This window comes from Strongylocentrotus purpuratus, unplaced genomic scaffold (assembly GCF_000002235.5).
Source record: "Strongylocentrotus purpuratus isolate Spur 01 unplaced genomic scaffold, Spur_5.0 spur5_scaffold_9, whole genome shotgun sequence".
Lineage (NCBI taxonomy): Eukaryota > Metazoa > Echinodermata > Echinoidea > Camarodonta > Strongylocentrotidae > Strongylocentrotus > Strongylocentrotus purpuratus.
The window spans coordinates 26,333,256-26,356,948 of NW_022145615.1; the positions used below are offsets into that span (position 1 = coordinate 26,333,256).

Below are 23,693 nucleotides of genomic sequence, written 5' to 3' on the forward strand. Positions count from 1 at the left end.
TGCTTCTCAAAAAAAAAGAAAAGAAGAATATGTTTGGAATGTTTCCTCTTGTTGAAATTTCTAAATTGTGTTACTGTTTTAGTGGATAATTTCCATCATGTACAGTGCCTATTGAGCAGGGAAGATATAACTGGTTAATGAGAGCACTATCAACTTGTCATTGAAAGAAGGGGGATGTTGTGGTACTATATGAACAACATCAATAGTTCGTTGATGTGCGTAATGAGGCCGCGATTGGCGGAAGGAGATGAATAAAGCACTTTCAAGATGGCCACTTATACATGAACCTTGTCTACAGTGATCTCTTATTTATCCGTTCATCTGATCTTTCAACAATGACATGGAATATTAAAAAGTAATAATTCAAGGAGATCATTTAGAAAAAGGAAAGAAAATTAATCCTTCATTATTATGGAAAATATCAATTCGAGGTACCTGTAAACTGAGAAATATTGACTGAAACTTTAATGACAAACCAACTCCCACCAAGACCCATCATAGTAAAATTCACCCCCCTTTTGCACCTGCAATCTCATGAATGATCAGGAACCGCAAACTGCTGAAAGGGACAATGTATAATCCTACTGTAGCCATTTCTCTCTCCCTCCCTAGTGACTACCAGTTACAAAGTTACAAAGAGTCCCTGTGTCCTTGCTTTGTCCTGGTATCTCACATAGCTTTACGGCATCAAGTCACCTTGTAGTAACCATGCTCGAGGCTGCAAAGAAACAGAGAGATGGATCAGTGTTAGCTTCCACGTCAGCCTCATAACTTTTTGTAAAGGTTTTTCCTTTTGCACAGCGATTATACAAAAATGACCTGCTTTGGGGAAAACTTCAGCTTGAAGTATATTCTGCAAGTATTGTAAGACAATTGGTATACACACTGTAGATGGAGCTTTTGCTGATGCAGGACTAGATCTGGTAGAATGGGATGGGACATTGACCACAGAGGCCATAGTTTATGGATGTTTTACATCTGAGCCCCGTCTTATAAACAGGTGCGATCAATCCCAAACTTATTTGCCATTGATATCAATCGCAACCAGGCGCGGATCCACAGGCCGATTTGACGTGCCCGCCCCCACCCCCCAGAACCCCCTTAACGTTTAAAAAATAGAATAGTAACGTAAATATTTACCTCCCCCAGACCCCTCCCCCACCCACAAAAAAAATTAGTGTTTCTCCTCTCCATCCCCCTGCTTATTCACCGGCTTGCCGAAGCGCCACTACATTTTTCCTCAAAAACTGGACCAAAACAAAAAATGTATGTGCTCTTACATTGACCACATAGAATGCAGATCTTGGATCAGATGTTTCACATCTGGTGCTTATACATGCTTTTAACTAATAGTCATACTGTATTAGCAGATTCTTGATCTACATTTATGACAAAGCTTGCAGAATGAACATTAGAACCATTGAATGCTAACCCCCCCAAATATATATTTTTTCACTGTTTAAAAGGAATTGTTTAAACAGTTACAATGCCAGTCAGATGAACCTCTTCATTGATCACGTAAATTTGATAAACACGTGTCGTAAACCTTGGTCTCTCTGAGCTAGAGTTATGAGACATTTTTATGCAAAATATTAGGAGAAGTACACGTCTATAATGGTACAGCGCTTAGGAACATTAGTATTAAGCGCTACATAAATGTTACTATTATTATTATTATTATCATGAACAGAAATACATGTCATACAACAGAAACAAAGAAAATATATATATACATCATGCAAATTATAATTCTTGCATAAACACAAAGTTAATGACTCAATCATTTACAGTATCATGCACATTATGTCACTCTTCATACCTTGGGTTATTGCATACCACTATCAATTTTCTGTCTCTAGCATGACTCCCGGCCCCCCCACTCCGGGGTCGGAATGACCGCATGCGTGTTACCAAAATGTCCGGTTAAGGGGTACTTTTCGTGAGACAAAGTCTGGCCCGAGAATTGTAAGAAAATGGGCTATTTGACTTTTCACCCAGAGATTTCTTTAAAAAGGGGGTGTTTTTTTTTTTTTTCTCTCATCTCTTTGGACTCCTGAGAAATTATTCCGAATTTAGGGGGGTAAATTGAGCATTTTTCCAAATTTAGGAGGGTACATTGAGCATTTTCCCGAATTTAGGGGGGTCTCCAAGGCAGGAAAAGCCAGCAAAAAGCCCGAGAAAGGGGGGGGGGGGTTCGGAAATGTTGGCAGTACTCAGATAGGGGGTGCTTTCAAAAAGAGGGAACGAGCATATGCGTACCCTAAATAACACTGAGTGGGGGGGGGGGGGGCCAGGGCATGACTAAAGCACACCTATATACAAAGATGGAAGATACTTATGCTAAAGCGCAATGCTAGGGGGTACAAACAAGCAGGGTTTCTTGAAACCATCAATCTCTTGCTTGATGAGATTTCTAAGTGAGTAATTGGAGAAAGATATTGAACCAAAATGTTGAAAATGCTAATAAATGTTATAATATCCACCTCCACAGAAAGGACATCGTGTCTATATAAATGGAACATTTACATACAAAAGCTAAGGGGTTGCAATTAGTTGTTAATTATATCCATTATCCATTAATCTCTATCGAGCTATATTTAGATTTTTGGGTGATAATACAATGTAAGGGAAATATAAGACACAACATGAACAAAAAGGTAAAATAACAACTAAAATAGCCACTAGGACACCTGTCTATAATACCCCATTCACAGTGGTTTTGAAATTTGTAGTGGCGTTGTAGCGGAGCGGCAACACCGCCATAACACCGCTACAAATGCATTCACAGTAGAAAAGTTATCCCGCTGCAGCAGCGGGATAAATATCATGTACCCATTCACGCTGCAGCGGGTGATTTTTATTACCTCCGTAACAAACACGTGTATGCATGGCTCATGACCCGCGAGTGACCCCGATATGACCGGAAATACTTCAGCGCGGGGTTTTCGATTGCTTGAAACGATGAGGCAAGCTTGCAAAAGGTAAACATGTCAAGTTGCTTTTTGTATCCTCGATCATATTACTTTTTAAAAAACTAGCATTTTTATTGCTTCCAGTCAGAATATTTTAATTTTTTGAAGTGTGAAATATTTTTATTTGGATAATTATAATATCTACATAATAATAAAATCAATTTGAATCCACTGGTTACTTTATTTCTATTTCACTTTATGTTCCCCATTGCTGGAGAAAAGAGGTCAGTGATAGGTAAGTAAACAAATCACACGTGTTTGTCGCGGTGTTATAGCGGAGAGCCTTCACACTGAGTAAACACCGCGACAGCAGCGGGACTGTCCCGCTGCTGTAGCTAGGCGAACCTAGCGATAGTTTGTCGCGGCGTTATCGCGAGGCGGTGTTATCCCGCGATAGTTTATAACGGGTCCGAGCCTTCACACTGAAGACAACACCGCGACAGCAGCGGGACAGTCCCGCTGCTGTCGCGGTGTTTGAGGCCACTGTGAATGGGGTATAAGAAACATCCACAAATGGAAAGCTTTTATTCTAGGGATACAAGAAAGCAAAACAGGTGGTTTATTATATACCCATCATCCTCTGGGTTGCGAGGTCTGGGTGATTAAAATGCCCACAGTCCAAAATCATTCAACAGCATTTCATGACTATAACAATAGCCAGCTTTACAGACAGGACATGGTTTCTATGATGATGAAACATCCACATGCTAAAGCACAATCTTAGGGGGTACAGGCAAGCACAATGTTATGCTAGGAGCACAGGAAAGGGAAATGAGTTGTTAAATATACCCATGATCAATCTCTTGCTTGACTGAGTGGTCTCAATTAATACACTTTCACAAAATGTTGATGAACAATCATACAAAGGCTGATTCTACAGGACACCTGCCTATTAAGATGGAACATGCTCATGCTACAGAATGAAAACTAGGGGGTACAAGTGAGCACAATTAGTGGATTCATATACCATCAACCTCTACATGTAGCTAGCTTGACTGACAGGTCTGGCCTGATTATAAGTTAGGAAAGGTAACCCGAGACATTAAAAATGTCTACTGACAACTAAGGCCCAGCGCACACTACACAATCTGACTGCGATCTAAATTTGGAAGAATTTACAACAGCATTTTATGTGAACATGAAAACCCTAAAAATCTTGATTAAATCAAAAGTTTCCTTGGAGGAAAAGCTAAATCAGCTCAGAATTGAAGTGCCGCCAGACCAGTAGTGCGATTGTCTACAATTTTAAATCTATTCAGCATTTTTTCTGACTGGAAGGCTTAATGGCACTAATATATCTAAATCAGTAAAAAGTTCTTTGTTTAAATTTCTATAATAAATGTAATTACTATTTCTTCAATAATCAAATCACATTCAGATCATGTAGTGTGCGCCAGGCCTAAAACAGCCACTAGTAGGACCTATTTTTGTCTAGAAACATTCACATGCCAAAGCACAATGCGGTGTAGGGAGCGAGGGGTTACACAAAAGGGGGCAATAAGTGGTTTCATATACCCATGATCAATCTTTGGCCTGACTGAGTGGTCTCTTAGGAGTGCCATGTATAGATGATCTTTTACTTGCTTCTCCTCTTCCTCCTTCAAGTACCTCCCTTCTGTTGAGGGATATATGGGTCGATAATGATTGGAGGGGGGGGGGGGGAGGGGAGGGGGAGGCAAATATAAACATTGGTGAAAATATGAAATGAACCAATGGCCGACTCTGACAAAAGGCTGTGTCCATAGAAAATAATTATTCTGATAATTCACGCTAAAAAAACAGAGGCATGTACACAGTATGTGAATTTTGAATAAAAAAGATTCCTCATGCAACCAAAAGGAGAACAGAAAGTAGTAAGAGACCCGTCTGACTTGAAGACCTAAATGGGGTCAAACCTAGCTAAAATGACAACCTGTATATACAGGTCACCTCTGTCGTAATTAGTCGTTTGTCATTAGAACATTTTTGATGGACCTGTTTAAAAAGATTACATGCACCTGTCTGTTGCTTGCTCTACTTAGGTCAGAGTTATCACTACATGCAGATTTTAATGTTGTACATGTACATTACAGTGGAACCTTGTACATTGCAAACTCCATTGGATCATGGGATTTTTATATCAGCCTTAAAAAACCATAGCATGTAAAGAAGTGATACCAGCAAAAGAGGGTTCATAATAACAGTGTTCTTAATATAATCATGTTTCACTGTAATTAACCTGCAGAGCAAAAGATCCTTTATTTGTGAATAACACTTTTGTAAACTAAGAGGAACTACAGTTGCTCTACAAGTACGTATCTTGATGTACAGAATGGTGGCAGATGATCAACATCAAGCAACCAACCAACCAACTGCTTTATTCAATTCTGGTTTATTGTAAATAAAAACATACAGAATAAAAAGTCTGGAGACTCATACAATTCAGTTTACAAATAATGAATACATACAAGAATAAAAGAAATCAATACTTACAGCAATCTTTATATTAATTACTGATTCTAATGAAACAGAAACAAAAACACCTCAAAGAGAACAAAAAAATGACCCTTCCAGCTGTATTGACAATGCAAGGGATGCAATGTTTTCTCTTCACCTTTATACTGGCAGAGTAATATATTTGGCAGAAGCAATTTCAATTTACACATTTTGGAAATGACAATCTTTCAGGGTATTAAAAACGTCATTAGGTGTTGATTGGTGCAATAAAATATGCTATATTTTCAAGTCCATGTAGCCCCATTATAATAAAAGCATAATTTTTTTCAAGTACAGTTACAATTGTTTTCATTCTGTTTGAAAGGTTTAAGTGGTACATATGTAGTGATAACTGTCTTAGGTCCTATGGTTATATAACTTACCTGTCTGAAGCTCGGTGGTTCAAATGTTGCTTGGTGACCACAGCACTCTTGAGGAGGGTATTGATGGAGGTGAAAGGTCGTACGCTTGCTTTCATGCCGTCAACAGTCCTGTAAGATAACAAATACATTGGTACATTACTGCACTACTATCTATATATCTATCTACATGTATGTATGTATGTATGTATGTATGTATGTATGTATGTATCTATCTATTTGTATATCTAAGTCACATAGCTTGGAGGACGTTGGGGCAACAATGAAATGGACCCTGAGAAACAGGTTCATAATAACTTTAAACTGTCTTTAGCTGCTCTGGTGAGTTGCTCGGATGACATTCAATACTTGCGATTCAAAGGGTCTATCAAACTATTATCCTATGATGGTTTTGTGAAATGCTGCCCCAGATGTCAAGAGCTTCCCTATCCAAGTTTTTACTTGTCAAAAATGGGTTTGTGTCTGTTTTTTGAGGATTAGACTATCAAGTAATCAAAATGTGATGCCATCAATCAATGTCTAAATTCCCATTGACTCTCAGACCCAGAGATGCCCACTATCATCAATATCATCATCGTCATCATAATCATTACCATAACTAGTGCTTCAATGCCTGTATGCGCAAGTATGAATTACACATACCGGTAGTGTATTTATCTAATTGTTGGGTTATCCCTTTAATCAATTTAATGAAGTACATGGTTTAAAAATCAGTTTTTGATAGCATTTTTTAAAACTTGAATTACAACTATGGTTAATTACAACATTAAAACAAGTAATCTGAGAAGCCATACATGCACTAACAAATACACACCAACAAATAAATTTGGCAAATATTTTGAGTTCTAGCCTAAAATCTATGATCTGAAGTAGAACTGTATAAAGTATTTTTAGGATTCCTAATCAATGCAACCATTTTCAACATTGAATGATAATAACAGACTACTTACCTCGTGGCGTAATCTACATCATAGCACTTCCCCTGTACCTCTTGCTGCAATGCTGCTAGGTCAGTCTGCAGTTTAAAAACAAAGTGGTACCATATTGTGAGAAATAGATCAAACATGAAAAAGAGATTAATATCCTACAAATCTAGTATACAGCCAACCTCGCGTAAGTCGACCGTAACGGGACCGAGTGAAATACTTCTGACTGAGACACTCTTCCACTTGTGTGTCTGTTGTAGAAGTATGACTTATACATATGCACTTCATGCACATGTACATGAATCCTTATGGAATATGTACAAAATCACCATTACTTTAACTCAATTTAATATGAATACGATATAATAAGATTTGTCCTTGTCAATACATGTATATGGTAAATTATTCAAAGCATCACTGAAAGTTGGTTGTACATGCACTTCAAATCAAATCAAATAAAAAAAAATCACCTTGCACTGTGACAGATGAGGCAAAGATCGACGAACATGCTCCTGAAGCCGATAGAGGGCCAGGGAAGGTTCATTCACCACTATGTGTAGGCATTCAGAGAACTTGTCAGTAACTGTGAATAAAAAATGACTACGTATTAAAACATTTATTTGCATATTTGAAAGCCAGGTAATTATTTTCACTCTTTTTGATGGTGTTAATTAATAAATAAACCATGCAACATGTAGTAGTCTTGTTAAGGTCAAAAGTCCTGTCGTATTTCCCCAAAAATGCTATATGGTATTGCTAGTGTGGATGATGCAAATATAGATACAAATAAAACAGAAATGGAACAACCTATGTAACTTAAAATGTAATACAATTCAATGTCTACTCTTTCATTTTTTAAGTAATAGTCAGTGTCAGGCTATTAGCTGGGATTTTAAAATTAGGTATTCAAATCAGCAAAACAAAAAAGATGTCCAAATAATGGGAGCCTCCCTCAAATCATGTGGATTAAAACATATGTTGTAGGGCATTTTCCACTAGTGATGAGGATCTTTCAGAAAGTCAGACTTCCTCTTGGTTAAAAGCCAAAAAAGTGTATTTTCAAGAAAGAATATAGCCTGACTTTCTTTTTCCTTTTACGCTGCAACAATGACACATTATAACCACATTCTCTGACAGAAGTTTCAAATACTTCAGGAAATATCCTTTCAGTTACCTTTCAGGGAAAAACAAAAACAACAAAAATAACTACTGGGTAAATAAATAAGTAAATAGATGTATATTTAAGTCCTTTTCATCAAGCATCCACAAAATGTCTCACCTTTCTTCACCTTATAATCAACTTCCAGATCAACACCATCTATTGCAAACAAAAGACAGCAAAAGAAAATGGTCAGATTTGCAACTAAATAAACTGTGGTACTGTGTTAATGCATGTTCAGATATAATGCTGCAGAACTGCAGTATTCTGATGAAGAAGAGTCACTAGAGTGTAATATGCTTCATATTTCTGTATGTGCTCATTGAATAAGCCAAGTCCTTTATTGCATGCACTTTTTGCAGGGGCTTACCACGCTACATTTGAACAATAAATGCCTTAATTTCTACAGAACAGGGAAGTCCATCTTGTCATTAACTTGGTATAAATAGAAGTAGAAAAATGAGAGAAGCAGAAAAATGTGAGAAACAGGTCGGTGAAAGTTTTTTTTTTAAACCGATTGAAAAAAAGAAAGTTATGAAACTTTGAAGGTACAATCAATCAAACACAAATTGGCAACTCTGCGACGGATCTTGCAGGCTCCCCTCCCATTTGCCCTGTATTAGAATTTATATTTTCCCTGCATGAAGAACATTTTCAATCATACATTCAGCCTAAATATAAGTATTGTAAATATATTTTCATACAACCCCTGGATGAAAAAAACTATTCCGTCATTAATAATTAAGAAAATGAATGTTTATGGAATTTTTCTGAATGGTGGAACTCCTGTTTTAATAGTTCCTAAGAGTTTCTGAGCAGAGCCAGATTATTCTGTAGCCAATAGCTGTTAAGCTTGAGGTTATATTTCAAATCAGTATCATAGATTATGATCTACATTTATGTTTGCTATATCAAAAACCCAAAGTTTCTCATCACATTTAAAATCATCCCTGACTTGCCTCTCTGAGCTCCATGTACAATCTGTGGATGTTGCATGGCACCTTGTCTTCCAACTGAATACGCATGGAAGCTGTGACTGTCGATGTCCATCAGAGTCAAGTCTGGCCCAAAAAATCTAGTTGAATAAATTGTCTAATGGCTGAACAAGAAGACAGATCGAAATACTAAATAGCTGAAATACTAAATAAAAACTGCATCCAAATTTTCAAAATTAAACGCACCAACCAATTGTATAGATCATCTGGATCTAGTAGACCTCTACCAAGTCACTGACTCTACAGAATAAAATGAAATTATCAAGAATAAAGATTCTATAGATCTTCTATAATGCGAGTGGTCTACTCTATCTCTATTCAACATGTTAATAAACATGTACTAACAAACAGTTTCAATGGGTTGCCCGCAATATGACAGTTTTGAATTCTGTGAAATATTGCCTCAGATGCCCATGTCCATGTCCGTCTTTTGAGGATTATTCATGCCATCAAAATGATCAATACTAAATTCCCATTGATTCTCAGAACCAGGAATGCCCTCTATCATCAATATAGTTATCATCAGGCATATACTATAACTAATGTTTCAATGCCTTCATGCCATGAATTACAAGTTACAAAGTAGTAATTGTTTAGAAAGTATCAAATTCAAAATGTTAACAACACGCCAGTGCAGCGACACAGTGGTCAATACCCCGGCCCACCGGGCGCGGCCGGGGTGATTAGGCCCTACCCGCCCTCGATATCACCTAAATATTTTGGAATAGGTCTAGAGCTAGAAGTCTATGCCCTAACTCTTTCTTGATTAGAAAAGAATCCTTTATACACACTATGAAGAATCTGACTTACCAGTACACAAGTCTACGAAGCATTCATTTGAAGACTAACGAATGACAGTCAGACACATCAATCATGAAAACAATAACATTTCATTTCTGGGCCGGGTGTGTAATGGACATCTCGGCTACAAAGGAATTCGCTCTATGAAAACTCGGTATTGGATCCTAACATAGAGGGTACAAACTTCTTCTTCTTCTTCATCTTTCATTATTTTTTGTTTTTGCTCTTCTCCCTCTCTCTCTCTCCTCCCCTCCTCCTTTTTTCCTTCTTCTTCTTCTTCTCCTTCTTTTTCGGGGGTCTCAGTCAGTAAACATAAATATGCGTGACCAAGAAAACGCGTATAAAGGGGTGTTTTTTTAATTGGACGCGACGCATTAGCGGTATGGAAAAAAATACGCCCCCCCGGGCGGTGCCTCATTAAAGACGTCCATTTTGGGTCATTTTCTTGTTTAGAAGTACACTTTTTTGAAATACCCGTTTAGAGTATATAAAATTCGGGGAAAACCACGCGAAATCCTCGTTTAGGGTGTATTTTGGCATCAGAAGAAATCCTCGTTTAGTGGGTGTCTGGAAAATCTGTGAACACGCATGCTTAATTACAGCACTTCTACATGACTGAGACCCCCGTGATCAGGCCAAACAGTTATGCTTATAATATAGTCTGTAAAATAAATTAAAACAAAAACATAATTATACGTCTGACGTTATGCTTCATTATTTTGCCTGCCATGTAACTGTTCTCTTGTGTGTGTCGAGGTCTTGACTTAGTAAACAGTATTGAACTTTGACCAAACATAATCATAATGCGGTTGCACAATACCTGTATTTGATTTTGCCATTAGTAAAATTTGCACAATCAAAATTCATTAGCGAGCTAGTGCGTGTATGCAAATATCAAAAGCACCATACTTTGGAGCCTTGATTACAACTGCCGTGTCGGGAATATAATGTGGTTTTACTGAGCGATCGACAATATGTTTAGGGAGCCTGTAATGGGACAAACGAAACTAATAGTCGAATATGGTTTGGAAACATGTACACTGAATCATCATGTAATATTCCTAGTTAACTTGTCACCATTATTGGAAGGTCTACTAAGGGCTGACGAGGTTTCCCATAGCTGCCATAGAACCAAATTTGCAAATTATAAACCAGGACTAAATCAGGACTGAAGAATAGGAAGCATATACAGTGATAGTGGAGTACAAATATTTGACATCTATGCGTACCAAATCACTTAAGATATCATGGATAAGAAGATTAATTTATATAATAATAATAATAATAATAATAATAATAATATATATAATAATATATTATAACAGTGGCGGATCCAGGGGGGGGGGCCGGGCAAAAAAAAAAAAAAGTTGGGCCCCCTCCCCTAAGAAATCCTGGATCCGCGCCTGTATTATAAATACCTTTTATGCTCTACTCGTTTGTCATACCCATCTCCTCAGTTATTAACGGGAATTGAACGTTACAATATTAAAGCCAATTAACGTAATTCAAATAAATAAATAATGAAGTGTAAGTTGGGTAGTATTTTATTTTCACTTAGTAGTTTTGTATAGACTATATATCGCTTACTCGTCTCCCTTCTGTCTCTTCCTCCTCCCCTTCTCTTTCTCTCCCCTCCGGCTTCCTTTCTCTCTCTCCCTCCCTTTTCCTCTCTCTCCCCTCTCTTTTCTACCATCATCTTTCTTTCCCTGCATATTCATGCTTTTTCAATAATTGTTCATGGTGTAAATCGGCCTCTGAGAACAGAAAAAAAGACAAGTAGAAGCTCAGAGCCTAAAAGTAGGGAAAAACCTAGAAACATGTTGGTGAAAGTTTGTGAAAAATTAGAGAAAGAGTGGTTAAGTATTTTTGTCATGATTGTCTTACCACATTATTTGGCTATGCGGTTTTACCAGGAAGCTGTAATAAATTACAGCTTCCTGGTTTTACAGTTCATTTGCGATTTCTATAACGAGTATTTTGTTTTGTTTTGGTACATTAAATTTTCTTATCAAATCATCATAATAGAATAGATGTTAATTCAGGCAGGATATCTACAAATACGCCTCCAATAATGACATAACGAAAAATTGCATCTGTTCCTTCTAATATTTGTCTTTGTATTGGAGATATAGCACTGGTAAAAGTGACCCCCAAAATATCCATAGATCTTTTACACATGGAGACGTCCCACTTTGTGCATCTTAAAATAACCACGACCAAAGTGATGGAGGTGTTTCACGAATACCTTTAGTTTGCCCTCTTGAAAAGGAATACTTTCACAGAATGTACCGCCAGTGCCTACATGCAAAGGAATAATTACATAACTTTCATGAACACACATATATATCCAACAGTCTCGAATAGTTTTAGAGATTGCGCAGATATATCTCTGAGGTGGCTTATTCATGAAACAATTATAAATTCAAAAGAAGTCACATTTATTCTTCTCAGTCCATTTTCCCCTCAAACTTTAACCATTTCTATGATTGTCTGTCTTCACCAAGGAAATTTTCCCTTTGAATTGTCATTATATTTTAGTGTCTAGTTGCTTACCAGTACTGTGTGTTAATTAGAAAATCATATATTCTGTAGAGGAAAGACACATGTACATAAAATTGATACAAAGAGAGGTCGATACTTTACTCATTAGAAAATCATTTATTAGACTAAGAACAAGTACAGACAAATATGTGTTTCCTCTAGAAATATATAATTATAACCATATATGACATGCATACATTCTTTTTCTTGATTTAGGAACTTGTTAACTCAAAATTGAAAGCACTTGGACAGTTAAAAAAAGGGACCCAGGCACAATCTGTGAACCATGATTCTACAGACAGCAGACTCCTGAATTTTGCAAGTTACACTATTATGACATAGAGTCCGAGAGTTCTATTTTTATATTGTATTGAAAAACGAATTCTCGTCACTATCACAAGTATGCAAATAATGCAATTATACAGTGTACAGCATACATGCATTCTTTATACTGCAGTTGTTTTTCAAGAACAGCCAAATATGGTCACAATTCATTAAAAAATGCATGCATACAGATAATTATAAGACTCTAAAGTCTAAATAGAGTTTTATAATTACAATTTTGGCTGTATCTCACAAGCGAATTCAAGAACAATTATTACAGAGATTTATACATGTTCCTTGCGCATTCAAAATTGAATATATGTGTAACCAAATACATGAGTGTGTAATTACTAAATGACATCAGCACTTCTTTTTTTTTTACGGCGACGAATAAAGAGGTATAGAATTTCAGCATTTTCTGTGACCTGTTACATGTGAGGTTATAAAATCTTTGTATCTTAGTCGTATACAACAATCTATATACACACATGTACTGTGAAAAAATAGAGCACCAATAGCATGACATGGCATATTACATAGATGTTGTTTTCATTTTCCCTTCATGGCCCAATTGTATTTGATTTAATGTGACATGATTCTGAACATTACAATAAACTCTTAATGATAAAACAAATCTATATTGTTGGAAAAATTCAATTCAAAAGTGATGAATGGTTCCCTCAACATGCTTTTACTGGCGGATGTGGCAATTAGAGCACTAAATCAAATATGCATAAAACTAATTATGTTTGCTCTGATTGGAAAAATGCTGCAAGAACACTTTAGGTAATACAATTCATTTACATGATCTGTACCAGTACATACCTGCCAACATTTGAAAATGAGAATTAAGAATTTTTAGCGCGGTATGTCTTCGAAAATAAGAAATCTGTACACTTAACAGGCGTTAGCACATGCAGCGGCAGTTTTTAATCATGCAGCCCTTCAACGCACGCAATACGTGAACTCTAACATCGCGTCAAAGGATAAAACAAGCTTAATTTGGCTTAAGCAACACCAACACCAACACAAACAACAAAAAAAACAAAAAACAAAAAAAAAAAAATCGAAATTTTGAGAAAAAAAACAGAATATTCCGGATTTTGGGGTCCTGAAAATCCAGAAAATGGAATATTCCGGATTATTCGGAAGGGTTGGCAGGTACGCTGAATTCAATTCGGTGTAGCGATTGTCCAACACAGCTCAGTTACGGCAACATTTGACATGCATCGATCAAACTATACACAGTACATGTACGGTACGCCTCGCCATCGCTGCCGCCGCGCCCCACTCCACTGGCACCGACTCACCTCCGGTACCGCACTGCAGCGTGCGTTCACTCTGTATACCATAGTCCCGACACACTTCTTCCAAATACTGGATTAGACAATTGAAAAGTTAGTACGGTACGGTAAACTCCATGAATCCATCAAGCAAGCGTATTCCTTGGGATTGGAAGACATTATAAGTAAAACTGACAAACTTTTTGCAAGTTTAGTAACCATTCACGATCACACGTCGAAGCTAACCCGTTCGCTCAAAATTTATCGCTGGTGAAGTGTGCATGTTCTTGTACATCGCTTGTATTGGTGTGTGTGTGTGTGTACGTGTATGGAGAGTACATGCCAGGCCAGACGCTACACACACACACATAATGCTGATCTCTACGCTGTAGATCAGTGGCACAAATACGCTGCAAAATCGTCATTACAAGCCAAATGAGCTTCCGCGGCCATCAACACACACACAGTATACTATACGAGAGCTCTCGCACAAATCGCGGCAAATGGTAATACAAGCCCAATTTGGCTTAAATTTCCAAAATGCGGAATCTCCCGCATTTTAAGGTCCTAAAATTCCAGAAATGCGGAATATCCCGGAAAATGCGGGAGGGTTGGCAGGTATGCCAGTATGAATGCAACAATTATTGAAGGAAATGAAATATATAGGTGGTACTGTAGGTGCCTGCATAAAATACAATAAACCACTACATGTAAATCATCAGCTCAATCAATTTGGTAAGTGATACCTTTTAACAAAGACAACTCTGTGAAACATTTCATCAGTAACATATAACTGTACTGGTTGGTTAACAGTGTGTAAGAGATTGGGTTATAATTCTGATTTTCTGCTACAAACAAAGAACATCTCATTTGACTGACAAGGATGAAATAAATACCCTGAGACCCACAATGTTATACCCTGAGAGGCTGAGACCGACAATGTCAGTCACAGTAATCATTAGGAAAGTTGTTTGCAGTTTTGGGAGACCACTTAGGGAAGTTGTCAAGGGGGGAGGGGGGGGGGGGTCAAAAATAATGCAGGTCTTGAAGGATTGTATTTGATTGGGCTTTAGCCATTAAAACTTATGGTTCCCATTGTCTGTTTGGAGCAAGAAGGGCGTGAACTGTGTGTAAAACAATATGAGTTAATGCCATTCTGGCTCTAAACAGACATAATTGGTTAAGTCACAATGAGCTGGATAATGGACTCGACCAGTCTCTTTTGTTATCCGATTGTGACCTAACCTGCGAGCTGTGCATATTCACTAATGCACTCGCAAACAAGGATTATTTGTACACTGATTATCATTCAATTTGGCAAAAGTTAATCCTACATAATTATGTAAAAGCACTGGCGTGATGTGGGTAAGAAGCAAAGAGAAACTGAAATAATCTAGCTCTATGAAATCCTAACATCATTGGTAATGCTGCACAAAATTACACACCAGAAGAGAACATTGCTTTGGAAGATTAGTTGCACATTACATTGCACCATTCTGTTGGAGCATGGTGGTTAATTTCCCGCTTTCCTGCAACGCTTTGGTTTCAGAGCCGCCACCGATGCACTTCCCTCCAATGAACACACGGGGAACCTGGTAAAAAAGGATGAAAGAGAAATACACCTTGAAATGCTAAAAAGCCTTAAAGTTGGTTGGTGAAAATTGAAAAAGCACTTACATTTAGCGGTGTAATTCAATTCCCAACTTGGAAAGTGTTGAATACCACAAATCACAAACTCATCCAAAATTAGTAAAGAGAGGCAGCACTACCAGTCATTCATGTGGTGCAGTCTTCTATTAGTCCCTACATGCTATAAACACATTTCAGGGGGCGTTTCACAAAACATCAGTGACAAATGACAGTTTTTGTTATAAGCTACTGAAATCCTTGCTTCTGATTGGTTGTCAACAGATTTGTCACTGATTTTTGTCATTTGTCATGGAAAAAAGGTTTTGTGAAACAGGTCCCTGGTAGGTACATTTTACTTGCACCAGTACATGGGCACATGTTCCATCATCTGTTTGGAGCCAGAAGGGCGTCGACTCATCCTGAGTTAATGCCCTTCTGGCTCTGAACAGACAATATATGTGATAATGCAATTATTATTTACTACACCCTGGTACTCATACCGATGCACAGCCACAGCATATCATCAGCTTCCAGGAGCTGCAGATAGGGGTATATCATTTCAAGGCTCAAAGGCAAGGCAGTGTAGGTATAAATAAGTTAAACCACTTCCTACATGAATAGTGAGACTTCCTTGAAGTAATTCCTGTGTTTTACATGTCAGCAGTTTTGTTTTCCTGCCCATTTCCTACTTTCAAAATTATTTTGGTCTTTCCTTATCTACATGTTAATTTTATTCTTGGGTATTTTTTCTCACTGTGCAGAGTCAACATTCAAGAATTTCATTGAAAAAAATATTATCCTCAAGAGTGATAAAAATATGAATTGAATTAAAAAATATTGTTTTGCCTCTCGCATTGTATGGACATTTCTGGATGTACAATTTATATGTACACAGAGTTTAATAGAATAACCCCTGAAATTGTTAGTGTTTCAAATTTTTGTAATATGGTTCAAGATCATATGCACTTATAGTTACCAATATTTATTGAAAACAGTCCATTGTATTCAATATTAAAACAATCATTAAAGAAATCCTGGTCAAACATAGGGCAAGATAAAAATAACAAATACAAAAACAGAGAAACAAACACCACACAAACAATGACAAATAAAACAATTGCTGCCGCATTGTTTGTCTATGTCGGCTCTTAAAGATAAAGACCAGTTATGGTCATGCGATTGCATTGTGAAAGAAATGTTGTGGAATCGATCAGAAAAGATTGATCATCTAGCATATAAGTATTGATGTGTACTGCAAGGTTCTGGAATCATCAAAATGATAAGAAATTTGGCCCAGTCTTTGTAAAATTACAAGCACTGGACGCAGAAAGATGTATATGGGACTACGCGTGACTCGTGCATTTATCTCTCACAGTTCAATAGATAAACTAATTTACCAAATATATCAATTAGTAGGCGGTTTCCCAGCAAAATCTTTATCATCATGTATTAGTCAAACATATTCTTTCACATGATTGGTAATAAAAAGCTTCCATTTCATTTTTTTGAAATTGGGACGTTTCCAATACTGGTCTTTACCTTTAAACAGCAGCTTGACAAGTAAAATGCTTACCGATCTAGCTCCAGTCAACTTGTTCAGATAATCCTGAATTTCAGCACACATGTTATGATTTTCCAACTCAACCACCTTGTAATCCTTAAGACCAGCGCTAGCTAGAGAATCCTTTGCCATCTTGCAGTAAGGGCAAAAAGTTTTGGAAAACATCACCACCTAAATGAAGAAAAAAAAGAGTAAAATAGAAACTAAAATTCAATGAAATTTAAGTTTCCATTTTTGTCAACAAAAAAAAAAAAAAAAAATATGAATTGAGAATTTGCAAACAGGTAGGGTCAATTATCTAGAATTGTTTCATATGAAAACTATTAAACACAAACATAGTTCTAGACTAGACTACATTTTTATTGCATGCCATGTGGCTAATATCTCCTGGCTATCTAACAGTATTAAACATAGCAGGAAACAATCCAGCCAGTTTGAATTTGAAGAGGAAACATAATGGAGTAACAAAATAAAACTCCCACTCATGCGACCACTCTCAGTCATACTTACTAGCAGGCAGCTACAGTAGTAAGTTACTGTAGAATCTACACATGTATGTGTCATAGATCTATATAATTAAAGCACATTTTAAGAAACCCTCTATTGAAAAACTAAAACTCTCAAAGAGAGATATAATACTAGTATAGTAACCCAACAAACGGCTCTGGACAACTCGTTACCATAGAGCCCTAGGCTAACCCTAACTAGAGTCGAGCGCATAGAAGTCTACAATGATACAGCATTTTCTCTTCCAGCATGTCCAGGGCGTCTTCCTAACTAACAACGACGACGGGATCCGACTCCCCAGCCCCATAGCCTCGGCGGCATGACCACTTGCATTACGCCGGCGTTGTCAACAACAACACGGGATCGGGAGGGGGGTTGATATTACGTTTTTGCAAATTAATCATTTGAAATAATAAGTAAACTCACCTTATTGTCACGTATCTGAGCATCTACAAAAGTCTGTGCCATTTTTAATGATATCCGACAGGAAATATAATACTAAAAACAGTTCGATCTTCCTTCCTTCAAGCTTCTCACCTGACAAGTTCGTTAATACGTGTGTGTAAAAAGCTAGCACACTCAAGGTACTTTCGTAGTACGCTAGTAGTATTCATTCCATGCTACTCACATACTAATTGGGTGTAGTGGGATAACTAAGCCCTCTCCGTAAACGTAAGCTCTTTGTGTATCCGGATTGATAAAAATCGCAAGTCATCATTCATCAGAACGCCCCTTGATCATAATGTTGCATAAGATCATCAGGCGATCACTTTCATTTTGCAACAGATCACGGGTCCTGTTTCATAATAACAATGCTGAATATCTATGACAAATTTTTTCTTAGCCAATCAAACGCCACGATTTAGGTAGCTTATAACAGTCATTGTAAAGCTTGTTTTAAAAAAATTATGAAACAGGGGCCCAGTAATTTAATGTTTATTTTATTTTATTTTGTTTTATTTAAAATAAAAAAGAGACATCCGTGATTGTTTACTTTGTAACAAATTTGCTGAAACAATTAGTAAATAGCACTCATTTATTGATATAAATTGATTATATTTAAAGTGATATATATTTTCAATAAAGACTCGGAGGAGTTGCCAAAGCTATACTGAATGGATTATTTCCGTATTACATAATTAGGCATAATATAAGTGTAACAAGGAAACACTACCTGCATAATGTATAAAATATGTATATACAATTATACGTACATTATACGCTCTTAAATTCATACATATATACATACATATACTGGCCTATGTTTATATACTTTTGAATCCCCCTTAATTTGAAAAAGTGCAACATAAAAATGTGTAGAAAATACTTCCGGCTCAAGGGCCTTAGGGCGGGCCCCCATGGATGCTCATCTGACCGTAGTAAAATATCTAAATCCTCTGAGCTTTCGGGAGCTCTGCCCCCTGGACCACATCAACTTGGCCTTAAAGAGGGCCCCTGGATGCTCCTCTAACCGTAATTAAATACCTAAAACCCCTGAACTTTCGGGGGCTCTGCCCCCTGCACTCCCCACCAATTAGTGACCTGCCAGTGTAACAAATAAGGTACCTAAATAATTAATATGATTATCTGACCGTAATTCAATGCCTAAAAATCCTGAGCTTCCAGGGACTCAGGCCCTGGACCCCACGCCAATTTACGCTCTACCTGATCGTTAATAGCCTATACTCCACTTTGAAAAACGTTCAGCGGGGCCTGCGTGTAACGTGCATGTAAGAGTGGTGGTGATGCAGATTTTTCTTCTGCCCCCCCCCCTCCAAACGTTTTTGCTCATTACGCCACTGCCCCTGGAAGGTGAGCCCCCTGGTACGTTTGTCCCCCCTCCCTTCCCCCCCCCCCCCCAAAAAAAAAAAAAAAAAAAATACAAAATAAAACAAATCCCAAACTGCTTCCGGCGCGCCTGAATGACAGTATATAACAACATCCCTTCAAAAATCAAGATCTTAATTCAAGAGGCCTAGCTGCGGGGATGCCTGTAGCTTGTGCAACTGTCCGTTCATTTCTACCGTACTATTGTATTCCAAGTAACTCTTCTTTGTGATTAAATCGAATCCGGATAGTTTTCAAGAGGTACACGTGATGCTTGAAAATAATACTCACAGTCACAGGACTGCCTATCATGCAATAAAAAAATGAAAATCAGGGGCCCGTTTCTCGAAACCAAACAAGACAATCGTAATTTTGTCAGCCAGCTACGGGGATGACTCTGATCTTCATAAACCTTTACACGAAGAGCTAGATTATAGTCCATCGTGTATCGGTCAATTTTATTATGGGATTTTCAATTAGGGGGAAATTTTTCGAAAACATAATTATACGAAAGAGAATGTCATAAGTAACACGTTATTTCCAACGGTTAATATGGGTCATGAGTCCGAGGTTCCTTTTCAGGAGTTTAAAGGTGGTGATTCATTACTTATTAACTTTTAAAACAAATATTTTAACGGTTAAAGAGATATTAATTCGTAATCCTTGACCTTGTACAGAAATTGTGTAATTATAAGTGTTTTGTTCGGGGATCACGCGACATTTATTTCAGTGGCGGATCCAGAAAGTTCTTACCGAGGGTGGGCAGGGGCACAAAATCGCATGGGTGAAATATATGAAAAAACGAGTAGTCAGAGACGAGGGGGCGGAGCGATCAAGCGGGGGTGGGTCTGGGAGGGGGTCAGAACCCCCTCTTAGAGTATGAAGCATTTGCGATTTTAGAACCCCATTAGGCGCATTTCCCGGCACTTCCTGGAGTATATGACGTAAAATTGCTTTCTCCTACCCCCTCCAAGAGTATAGGGACCTTTTCCAATTTGAGAGCCACATTTGGCTCATTAATGTCCACCAGCACTTTCTGTAGAAAAAAAAAACGAGGCCTTCTGATTGGTTAGAAGTTAGAGCGACGTTGTATATGCTTCATTGCTGCACAATGCTCAAAGACAGTGATCAAGGGAGTCGCTAGACCTTTTTCATTGGGGGGGGGGGGGGGGGGAGCCATCGATTACCGACAAATATATTAATGCCAATGTCCCAATGTTTACAAATTTAATCCTATAAACCCGGGGCCAGGAACTAAGTTATTTTTTCGGTTTTCACCCTCCCGCGCGAATGCGCAGGGGCTTTGGCACTTAATTAACTTATTAGAAAAAAAGACGATTCGTTGTATCGTTCCCGACTCTTAATTCTTGTTTCGCCCGGGCCCCTCCCGCGCGTAGCGCAGATTTAATTTAACCCTATAAACCCGGGGCCAGGAACTCAGTTATTAACAAGTTTTCCCCATCCGCGCGAAGCGCGGAAGCTCTGACGTTTCATTAAATCAATAGAGAAAAAAGACGATTCGTTGTACTGTTTTACGACTCTTAATCCTTGTCTCAATTAGGTTCCCCCTCCTGCGCGAAGCGCGGAAGCTTGACGTTTCATTAAATCATTAGAGAAAAGAAGACGATTCGTTGTACTGTTTTCGACTCTTAATCTTTTTCTGAATTCATTTCCCCCCCTCCCGCGCGAAGCTTTGACGTTTCATTAAATTATTACTCTTAATCCTTGTCTGAAGCGAGGCGCGGAAGCTTTCACATAATTGTCATTAAATTATTAATGTTGAAGAAGACGATTCGTTGTACCGTTCTAGACCCTTAATCCCAGTCTGAATTCAGTTGCCCCCCTCCCGCGCGAAGCTCGGAAGCCTCGACGTTTCATTAAATTATTAGAGAAAGAAGATGACTCGTTGTACTGTTCTCGTCTCCTAATCCATTATTAGAGAAAGAAGACGATTCCGGCTGACCGACATGATACATCTCATCGACTTCAAACTTCTGCATTGATATAGTACACAAGGATCGAGCAAGTATACCGACACAACGGACCCGACACAGCAACATAATCTATGTGTATCTTTCTTGCCCCCTCGACGTGGTGACTCCACCCAATATCTTCCTCTCTCTCTCTCTCTCTCTCTCTTACTCCGACTCCTCTTCTCTCAGGCTCTTACCCCCCCTCTCTCTCCTCTCTTTCACCCCTGTTTCCTTTGTTTCCTTTTTCTCTCCTTTTTTCCCTTTTCCCTTTTTCTTTCTTTTCCTTCTTTTCCTTTCTTTCCTCTCCTTCCTCTTTTTCTTTTTTTCGTTCTTTCTTCTCTTCTCTTTCCTTTCTTTTCCTTTTATTTTTTTCTTCTTTTCTTTCACTCTCATTTTTCCGTACCCCTTTTCTCATTTTCCCGACAGCAGCGCAATTTTGCCGACAATATCCTGACATCCCCCCTTTAGCGACTCCTCTGGTTGGTATCCCACTATTCTTTTAAAAGAAATGCAATTTCTAATGCTCTCGCACCTCTCTTCTATCGTTATTAGATCTATTTTATTTGTTTTCCTTTCTCCTTTAACTCACAACGATTCTCTCTTTCCCCCTTTTTTCCATCGCTTTTTTGTTGTTGTTGTTCTGCTTTTTTCTTCTTTTTTTTTTTTGGGGGGGGGGGAACACGCCTGACGAGAGGGACCCCATATTATGCACACTGCAAAATTGCGTGCCCCCACCCCCTTTCCCGGTACCTTCTTATAATTATCCCCCTTTCTTTTTCCGTCTCATTATTCTCCTTTTCCCCCTTTTCTTTCCTCCGTCTTCCCCCTTTTTCATTCTCCGCCTTTTCTCTCCTCTCTCTTCCCCTTTCTTCCTTTCTCCCTCCTTTTTCTCTTCTCCCCTTTTCTCTCCTCCCTCTTTTCTTCTTCTTTCTCTCTTCCCTTTTCTTTCTTTTCCTCTTCCCTTTTCTTTCTCTTCCCCTCCTTTTTCCTCCTTTTCTCCCCTTTTCTTTTCCCCTTCCCTCCCCTTTCCCCCTTTTTTCTACCGGGGGGGGGGGGGCAGGCGCGGATCCAGGGGGGGGCCGAGCGGGCCTTGGCCCCCCCCCCCCGCAAAAAAAAAAAAAAAAAAAAAAAAAAAAAAGAGAGAAGGAAAAGAAGGGAGAAAGGGAAAAAGGAGAAAAAGGGAAAGAAAGAAGAGGAAGAAGAAAAGTAAAGGGGGAAGAAGGAGATCGGGGGGGGGGGGGGCGAAAGGGCCTTGCCTCCCAGGCTGTTAACCCCCCCCCCCCCCATCAAAAAAATAAGAGAGAAGGAAGGAAAGGGAAAGAAAAAAAAGGAAAAGAGGAGATACTGGCGTACTGATAGAGGGGGGGGGGGGCTTGGGGGAAATCAAATTCAAACGTGGTTTATTTCTGATTCCACAACGGTGTATTACAAATAATGCTGAAATGACATAATTTCCGAAATTTTTCCTCACTTTTTAGTAAATTATACGTTTGTATGTGTTTGTTGGAAAATAAAAAAATTCCTAAATTTACAACCAGGCAAAAAATATGATTCTTGAGATTCCTACATGTCAGGGCCCGAGGTACGGCGGGGATCGAGAGCCTCGAGGCATCAAAATATGCTCATCTGACCGTGATTAAATGCCTAAAACCCCTAAGCTTCCGGGGGCTTTGCCCCCTGGATTCCATCTAGGGCCCTACGGCGGGCCCTTAGATGATCATCTGACGGTAATTTAATGCCTAAAACCCCTGATTTTTGGGGCTCCGCCCCCTGAACCCCACGCCAAATAGTGACTTGCCAGTGTCACAAAATAATAAGGTATACACAAACATATGCTCATCTGACCTTAATTAAACGCCTAAAACCCCTGAGCTTCCGGGGCCGGCTCCGCCGCCTCGACCCCATCTCTTTGAAATTCAGACAAGGATTAAAGAGTATAGAGAACGGTACAACGCATCGTTTTCTTTCTCTAATAATAAAACGTCAAAGCCTCGCGCAGGAGGGGAGGAGGGGGGGGGGGGGGGGGGGACTGAATTGAGACGAGGATTCAGAGGCGAGAACGGTAATACGAATCGTTAATTATTTGATGAAACGTAAAAGCTTATGCGCTTTGCGCGGGATGGAGGGGGAACTAAATTCCGATGAGGATTATTTTCGAGAACGGTACAATGAATCGTCTTCTTCTCTAATGATTAAATGAAACGTAAAAGCTTCCGCGCTTCGCACGGGAGGGGGGGGGGGGGAAACTGAATTCAGACGAGGATTAAGAGTCAAGAACTGTACAACAAATCGTCTTCTTTCTCTAATGATTTAATGAAACGTAGAAGCTTCCGCGCTTCG

General features: G+C 38.6%; 2 protein-coding genes across 3 annotated transcripts; both read right to left on the reverse strand.

Annotated features, from left to right (window-relative positions):
- Window positions 1-341: 341 nt before the first annotated feature.
- LOC100893102 (BLOC-1-related complex subunit 8) lies at window positions 342-9,917 on the reverse strand. Of its 2 annotated transcripts, XM_003730309.3 has the most exons (8): window positions 9,718-9,917; window positions 8,872-9,011; window positions 8,033-8,071; window positions 7,224-7,336; window positions 6,778-6,842; window positions 5,831-5,938; window positions 4,488-4,587; window positions 342-718 (listed from the first exon to the last, which is right to left on the reverse strand). In XM_003730309.3, the coding sequence occupies exons 2-7, from the start codon at window positions 8,960-8,962 to the stop codon at window positions 4,494-4,496; spliced, it is 510 nt and encodes a 169-aa protein (XP_003730357.1). In that variant the 5' UTR covers window positions 8,963-9,011; window positions 9,718-9,917; the 3' UTR covers window positions 342-718; window positions 4,488-4,493. The 2 variants fall into 2 exon arrangements, with proteins under 2 accessions (XP_003730357.1, XP_003730358.1); XM_003730310.3 differs by lacking the exon at window positions 4,488-4,587 and having other exon boundaries at window positions 9,718-9,913.
- Window positions 9,918-14,869: 4,952 nt separating this feature from the next.
- On the reverse strand, window positions 14,870-18,111 carry LOC582331 (glutaredoxin-1). The gene is made up of 3 exons (XM_782286.5): window positions 17,980-18,111; window positions 17,059-17,217; window positions 14,870-15,448 (listed from the first exon to the last, which is right to left on the reverse strand). Exons 1-3 carry the CDS (start codon window positions 18,019-18,021, stop codon window positions 15,338-15,340), a joined length of 312 nt encoding a protein of 103 aa, XP_787379.1. The 5' UTR covers window positions 18,022-18,111; the 3' UTR covers window positions 14,870-15,337.
- Window positions 18,112-23,693: the final 5,582 nt, after the last annotated feature.

Bases quoted from the DNA above. Each gene is read 5' to 3' on its own strand.
- LOC100893102 (XM_003730309.3), bottom strand. From the start codon at position 8,962: ATGGACATCGACAGTCACAGCTTCCATGCGTATTCAGTTGGAAGACAA. The intron at 6,843-7,223 runs GTGATTTTTTTT...TTTAAACTGCAG, and splicing joins CTCATCTGTCACAGTGCAAG to ACTGACCTAGCAGCATTGCA. The intron at 4,588-5,830 runs GTAAGTTATATA...ATCCCTCAACAG, and splicing joins AACCACCGAGCTTCAGACAG to AAGGGAGGTACTTGAAGGAG.
- LOC582331 (XM_782286.5), bottom strand. From the start codon at position 18,021: ATGGCACAGACTTTTGTAGATGCTCAGATACGTGACAATAAG. The intron at 17,218-17,979 runs GTGAGTTTACTT...TTCTTCATTTAG, and splicing joins CTCAGATACGTGACAATAAG to GTGGTGATGTTTTCCAAAAC. The intron at 15,449-17,058 runs GTAAGCATTTTA...CTTTTTTACCAG, and splicing joins AGTTGACTGGAGCTAGATCG to GTTCCCCGTGTGTTCATTGG.